A 7413-nucleotide genomic window follows, 5' to 3' on the forward strand; every position below is an offset into this window, starting at 1 on the left:
GGGGCTGGACTAGATGACCTCCTGAGGTCCCTTCTAGCCCTGTGATTCTGTGACTCCAAGATCTCTTTTTTGAGTGGTAGCAGCTAAGTCAGACCCCATCATCTTATACATATAGTTGGGATTATATTTTCCAAACTCCATTACTTTGCATTTACCAACATTGGAACACCTCCGCAGGTCGATTTGAAATACATTTCTATGCCAACCCATTTGCTATCGCCCACAGCTGCTACACATCAGCGGGCAGGGACTAGGCCTCTCAGTTTTTTCAGAGATGCTTTCACCTCCTTGTTCCTCAGGGTGTAGATGGCCGGGTTCAGAACGGGCGCCACCACGTTGCCAAAGATCTGAACAGGGGTCACCAGCTCTTTGCTCAGTTGGGGCTGAGTGTACACCAGGAAACAGGGCCCAAAGAAGAGCGTCGCCACAGCCAGATGGGAGGCACAAGTGGAGGCTGCTTTGCGCCAGGCATTGGCTGAGTTTGTCTTCAGAAGGGAGCAGACAATCCTAACATAGGAAGCAAAGATGAGGAGGAAGCAGGAGATGGATCCCAATCCAGTGTTGGTCAGGGTCACGGTCTCAAGGACATGTGTGTCCGCACAAGCCAGTTTCACCATTGTGAAGATGTCACAAAGGAAATAGTCCAGCACATTGGAGCTGCAGTAGGGCAGCGTGAAGGTCAGGCTGGTGAGGGTGGTGGCGTGGATGGAGCTGGTGATCCAGGTGGCCGCAGCCAGAAGGGCGCACAGCCTCCAGTTCATGATAAGGAGGTAGCGCAGAGGGTGGCAGATGGCCACGTACCGGTCGTAGGCCATGACTGTGTAGAGAAGGCACTCGGCGCTGCCCAGAAAGTGGAAGAAGAAGACCTGGGACACGCACCCTCCCAGCGAGATGACTCTGCTCTGACTCCAGAGGACGGCCAGCAATTTTGGGGTGCTGATGGAAGACAGTCCAATGTCCAGCACAGCGAGGTTGCAGAGGAAGAAATACATGGGGGTGTGCAGGCGGGAGTCAGCGAGGACGGCTGAGAAGATGAGCAGGTTGCCCAGCAGAGCACAAAGGTAGAAGGCTAGGAAGGTAAAGAAGAGGACTGTCTGAAAGCCATCGGTGTTGGGGATCCCTAAGAGGATGAAATGAGTCACCATCGTGTGGCTGACCAGTCCCGTTTGGGACTCATTCCTGCGTAGAGGAGAGAAATAATGTCAAGGACCTACTGAAACAAAACCTCTATCAAGCCATGGCTGGAATGCTCACTCCTCCACTGCCCCTGTTATGGTTCGTGTGTGTCCTTGTAATGCCATGTGGGAGGAAGGCCTCACCCAGCTGGCTTTGGTCACACAGAGGGGAAGTGTCTGCTGGGAAGATCTTGCAGTTGAGAGATAAGAAGAGAAATGGGATGTCTATTCCGTTTGTGTTGGTTTCTGGAGGCCCTTAACCCCAAATCTAACCAAAGTATCTGCAGACATTCTATTAGCCGCTAACGTTTGTCAATTGTGGTTTGTTCATGTTCTGTCTTTCCTTCCCTGCTGAGGGATGGCCATGCATGTGTACCACCAACAGACCCAGGTTGTCAGCCTCAGGGATTGAACTTGTCATCATAAAGGCTAACGCCCTGTGCTCTACCACATGGGCTAAGGGCCAGCTGGCACTCAGCTGTGGCTGCAGAGCAGAGACTTCACTCACTCTATAGTATGAGGTCTCAGTGCATCTGTGTACGACACATACAGGGAAGCACGGCCTTCTGGGAATAGTTTGTTGTTAGAAACACACGGGCTCTTCTATGTTTGCGTTAAGGAAGGGGAGGAGGATGGAACATGTGGCAACCCAGTGCCTAAGATCTCTTAATGCTGGGGGCTGTTAGGGGGGCATTGGTGGGTCAGAGAAGGAAGGAGGAGTAAAGAAAGAGAAGGAGAAAAGCCAGACCCACTGGAATTATGGGTGATGGGGTTTCAGGTGCTCCCGTTTCCATCATACTCAGAGTTCACAATCTCATTCATGGACTCTCAGCACGTCCACGGCACCAATGGTTCCAGGCCTCCCGGCCACAGTGAATTATCACTATGCCGTGACCACCTTGTCGGGCCCTGTTGAGGTCACAGCGGACGACATCTGAAGGACAAAGGCGACGTGTCTGTTTGCAGTTTGCCAGGGATGTCCCCCAGGCCGGAGAGGCCGGGTCGAAGGGAGATGCTTGGGGGTTGGTGTGATGACAGATGAGGAGAGGGAGAGAAATGATATGGAGATGGACAGGCAGGTGCTACACAGGGAAGGACAGATGGACAGAAGGTCAATTCCTCTCCAAAGAAAATATCCGGCTGAGAACTTCCCCAGCGTGTGGCCGAAGAAAAAGCCGTCCAGGAGCACTTTAAAGACGCACAAAATAATTTCTGAGGTGATGAGCTTTGGTGGGACAGACCCACTTCTTCAGCCCAGAGCCAGACCAGAACAGACTCAGGATTTAAGGCACAGAGAACCAAAAGTAGTAATCAAGGTCCGGTGATGGTCTGAAGAAGAGGGTCTGTCTCATGAAAGCTCATCACTTAAGAAATTATCTTATTTGTCTTTAAAGTGCTACTGAGCTGCTGTTTTGTTTCGACAGTATCTAGACTAGCAGGGCTTTCTCTCTGTTACTATTCAGGGTGTGGCAGAGGGACAGATTCAGAGACCGAGGGGGACACAGCGAGAAGATCATTACCAGAGCATGAGCCTTACAGTGGCTGCATCAGGAGAGGCTGCTCCAGCGGAGGAGAAATCTTCCCTCTCGTCTCCGGCCGGGACTCCGGTCTAGCACCTTCCATCTCTCTCATCCCAGTGGCCCATCGTCCAGGACAGGTGCAAGGCCTGGGTGTTTGGGGTTCACCTGGGAGCTCCAATCCACTCTGAAGCTAGAGACGGCCACCTGCAGCACATCACCCCACGCTACCTCTGATCCCACCACATCCAACCTCATTGGCTCTTGTCTTTGTATCCCTGCCGGCCTCATGGGACCACGGCTGTGACTCTCCTCCAGGTTCCTGGTCTGAAACCTCTGCAGAGTCCGCCAATTAAACAAGTTTGGTCATTGGTTGTTTGAGACAACATAGATCGGCCCCTGGGACCAGGACTCTGCCTTCATCCCCACACCCCACCGCCTGGCTGCCCGCTAATTTCATTGGATTCCCTGGGGTTTTTTCCTCTCCTGGACGCCTGCTTGGTGTAAATCAGGAGTAAATTCACTGAAATGACAGTTGCTGGGTAGATCTCTGCTAGCTGAGGATCGAACCCAAGCGTTCTAAAGGGGATGGGCCCGTCATGCTTGTCCAGGTTCTCCTGCCGTGTGACACAAGCCAGAAAATACCCCGCGAGGGTGTGAAATGGGAGTAAACTGGCTCACGCGCTCTTCAGGAGCTCTCTGTAGCCAGCTCAGCTTTCAGCTTCATCTGTTTAACCCTTGCTGCTCCCCTGCCCCGTCTCTGCATGCAGAGGATGTGTTGGTGCATGGGGTGGTTTGGTGTGAAGGTGAAATCTACTGCTCTGCAGACAGAGGAGAGCCCTGGTCCTGTGCATCACATCACATCCCCTGTTGGCTCTATGGCAGATTGTTGAAGAAGAGCATTGAGCCATCGGGGACAGGACAGAAGACCCAGGAAACACCAGCTAGATTCTGCCGCGATTCTTCTTCGTGTCTGCTCAGGTGCCAAGCAGAAGAGACCCTGCCTGTTAGTGTTCACCAGCTAACTAGACCCACACTCTGTGAATTATCAGCTCTGTTTTACAAGGGGAAACTGAGGCTCTATGTCCCTTCCAGCCCTGGTGTTCTACAGTTCTGTGATTCGACAACAAGAGATTCGCTCTGTAAATAGGGGCACTCTCTGTTCTCTAATTGGCCAAAGTCATAGCCTCTGAGGTACATCTGTCTACACAAACACAACCCAATGACATATTTACATTCTGCTGAGGTGTTCAGGGCCCCTCACTACTGGGTACCCCTTGGTTCCATCCAAACCTCTCTGCCCATCAAGATGTTCTCGTGAACTTCTCCTTACGATGGCTCGTGCCGGTCCCTGTGCTCCTGGGGGTAACGTGTCTGGCATTGAGGTCTCCTGCTACCACTGTTCTGGACTGGGCGTTTCTGCAGGATCAGGCCTGTTCCTGCTGGGTTCTGGGAGCCGGGTTTGTTCTCCTGCTTACAAGTGAACTTTGCAGTTTGGCTGTGAAGCTTCGACTACTTTACCCCAGGCCTCGGTCCTCACACCAGGCCTCTGACTTCAGGTCTCCAATCTTCTGCTAGTGGTTTTTCCATCCATGATCTCATTGTTCCGTGGGGCCATGCCCTCGCATCAGAGTGTTAATAAGGCCCCTTGAGAATCCTCTCATTAACTCTAATTTCCTCCCATTCCTCTGGTGGGCAGCTTACTTGGGAGGCAGAATTCAGGGGCAGAAGTAGACGTGATAATAAATCTCGGGAGATTTATTGTCACCAGCCTGGGCATCACATCCCACATGGGCAATGGCGTTTGGAGTTAATTAAAATGCTACTTTAATGAGAAGTTCCAGGCGAGGCCTTCTCACTGGGATGGGGACCTGGCTCAGAAGTTACTCTTGGCTTGCTTCAGCTGAGCGCCTCGTTTGATTGCCATGGAAAGCAGCGCTGGTATCACATTTGACTAGTTTTTTTTGGATCAGGACTATCTTTATCACGTGTGTTATGGTAGGACCTACAGTCTGTCCCTGAGACATGGGCCCCTTTCTGAGACATCCAGCCCAGACACATAGAATCTGTTTGCACCTGAATGTGACACACGACACGCCAGAGAGGCAAAGATTGTAAATGATCCATGTGTAACCCATGGGGAAAGTGAGTTGGCCGAGGTCAGCAACCCTGAGGAGGAACCCGTAAAGGTGGGGACACTGGAGTTGCTGGAGTTGAGAACCTCAAGGGAAAAGGGCACCACCCAAGCTACTTGGAGGTGGGTCTTCAGCTCATGGTTTACGTTGATGAACCCTGTTTGCCCTGTTTTCTCACACAACGGTGGGCTTAATTTCCTCCTTTCATTAAAGTGTTCCTTTCTGTGCTCTGACTCTGTGTTGTACCTGGGGGAAGTATGGGCGCTGGAGGTATCCCAGGCATGGTGTGAAATTTTCCCAGATCACTGGGGTGCGGAGGGAGGTGGATGGACGTTGAATTGGGTCTGTGTTGTATTAGTGGGAAGGAACACCTAGATATTAAACCTGACCCTGATTCCTGCCGCCTCCACCTAGAAAAAAGGTTGTTGGTGGACCACATAGAGATCAGGAGGAGGGACCAAAACTCACATCTCTGGAGCCTCCACTGCAAGGGGTCAGCAACTCCCGGCAAGGGAGCCAATAGAAACATTCTACCTGACTCTCATTGGAAAGCAAGACAGGAGCTCAGTCCCACCCCTCCTCCCCAAAACAGCTTGTTCAAAGCCATGCCAGCTGTGGATTAACAGAAGACCAGCTAATGCTACCAACCACCACCTTAGGAGTAAAGTTCTGCACCTTAATTTATTTATTAATGAAGTCGCGTTACTTGTGACTTGCAAATACCACCAGTACTTGGACCGTACACGGAGGTCGAAAGGTCAAATTTTGGCTCTCCACCTTGGAAAGGTTGCTGATCCCTGCTCTTCCATATAAGCTTGTCGGGAAGCCTCCTTTATTTCGCTCTCTCCGTAAATGGTCTCGGTTCTACCAGACGGCACAGAACACCACACCCAGGAGGTGTGTGAGTTTAACAGTGGTACACAAAAAGAGTTTGAGCTGTGAAGATGGGTGAAGGAAGGACGACATTTCCAATATCTTTGAGGAGACTGTGGTCGCCAACAGTCCTACCACTGAAGGCACATTCAGCGTGCCGGTCCCGCAGATAGATCTGTGCGTTCATCAACACACAGAGCTGCTTACTACCTCGATGGTTGCTGTGCGTCAGTGTGCAAGCATGTGAGTCCTCGTGAGTTTTCTCAGAGCTGCTTTCACTTCCTTGTTCCTCAGGGTGTAGATCACTGGATTCAGCACAGGTGCCACCACGATGGCGAAGATCTGAACAGGGGTCACCAGCACGTTGCTGAGTTGGGGCTGAGTGTACATCAGGAAGCAGGGCCCAAACAAGAGCATCACCACGGCCAGATGGGAGGAGCAGGTGGAGGCCGCTTTGTGCCAGGCTATGGCTGAATTCATCTTCAGCAGGGAGAAGAGGATCCTGGCGTAGGAGGCTAATATGAGGAGGAAGCAGGTGATGGGCACCAATCCATTGTTGGCGACGGTCACGGTTTCGATGACATGTGTGTCCGCACAGGCCAGCTTTGCTAGTGGGAAGATGTCACAGAGGAAATAGTCCACCACGTTGGAGCCGCAGTAGGGCAGCGTGAAGGTCAGGCTGGTGAGGATGGCGGAGTGGATGGAGCTGGCGATCCAGGTGGCGGCAGCCAGAAGGGCGCACACCCTCCAGTTCATAATGAGCAGGTAGCGTAGCGGGTGGCAGATGGCCACGTACCGGTCATAGGCCATGACTGTGTAGAGCAGGCACTCGGTGCTGCCCATGAAGTGACCAAAGAAGACCTGGGACATGCACCCGCCCAGCCAGATGACTCTGTTCTGACTCCAGAGGATGGCCAGCAATTTCGGGGTGCTGATGGAAGGGATTCCAATATCCAGCACGGCGAGGTTGCAGAGGAAAAAATACATGGGGGTGTGCAGGGAGCGATCAGTGAAGATGGCTGATAAGATGAGCAGGTTGCTCAGCAGCGTGCAGAGGTAGAAGACTAAGAAGGTGAAGAAGAGGATGGTCTGGAGGCCGTCAGTGTTGGGGATCCCTAAGAGGATGAAATGAGTCACCACCGTGTGGTTGACCAGTCCCATTTGGGACTCATTCCTGGGTGAGACAGAGAAATAATATGAATTATTGAGAGAAAAATACCACCATTCAGTAGCCCACAATTCTCTTCCATTAGGAGCAGTGTATATTTCTGTCATTGTCATGTCACTTGGGGTGGGATGGCCCTTGCTGACCTTGATCAGATGGGTAGAAAGCGTCTGCCTGGAAGATCTTACAGTACAGACATGAAGATGGAAAGGAGACGTCTGTTCTATTCTATTCTATTCTACTCTATTCTATTCTAGTAATTTCTCCTCTCTCTAGCAGTAACGAAGGGTCCTGTGGCACCTTTTAGACTAACAGAAAAGTTTTGAGCATGAGCTTTCGTGAGCACAGACTCACTCCATCAGATGCTGGTCTTGGAAATCTGCAGGGCCAGGTATAAATAAGCCAGAGCAAGGGTGGGAATAACAAGGTTAGCTCAGTCAGGGAGGGTGAGGCTTACTACCAGCAGTTGATCTGGAGGTGTGAACACCAAGGGAGGGGAAGCTGCTTCTGTATTTAGCCAGCCATTCGCAGTCTTTGTTTAAGCCAGA

The 7413-nt window shown here is 51.6% G+C and overlaps 2 protein-coding genes across 2 annotated transcripts; both read right to left on the reverse strand.

Annotated features, from left to right (window-relative positions):
- Nucleotides 1-236: 236 nt before the first annotated feature.
- On the reverse strand, nucleotides 237-1157 carry LOC142005026 (olfactory receptor 10D3-like). The gene has a single exon (XM_074982704.1). The coding sequence runs from the start codon at nucleotides 1143-1145 to the stop codon at nucleotides 237-239; it is 909 nt and encodes a 302-aa protein (XP_074838805.1). The 5' UTR covers nucleotides 1146-1157.
- A 4771-nt stretch (nucleotides 1158-5928) lies between these two features.
- On the reverse strand, nucleotides 5929-6861 carry LOC142004604 (olfactory receptor 10D3-like). The gene has a single exon (XM_074982224.1). The coding sequence runs from the start codon at nucleotides 6859-6861 to the stop codon at nucleotides 5929-5931; it is 933 nt and encodes a 310-aa protein (XP_074838325.1).
- Nucleotides 6862-7413: the final 552 nt, after the last annotated feature.

Source organism: Carettochelys insculpta, chromosome 32, assembly GCF_033958435.1.
Source record: "Carettochelys insculpta isolate YL-2023 chromosome 32, ASM3395843v1, whole genome shotgun sequence".
Taxonomy (NCBI): domain Eukaryota; kingdom Metazoa; phylum Chordata; order Testudines; family Carettochelyidae; genus Carettochelys; species Carettochelys insculpta.

Excerpts from the sequence above, each read along its gene's own strand:
- LOC142005026 (XM_074982704.1), bottom strand. The coding sequence starts at position 1,145 with ATGGTGACTCATTTCATCCTCTTAGGGATCCCCAACACCGATGGCTTT.
- LOC142004604 (XM_074982224.1), bottom strand. The coding sequence starts at position 6,861 with ATGGGACTGGTCAACCACACGGTGGTGACTCATTTCATCCTCTTAGGG.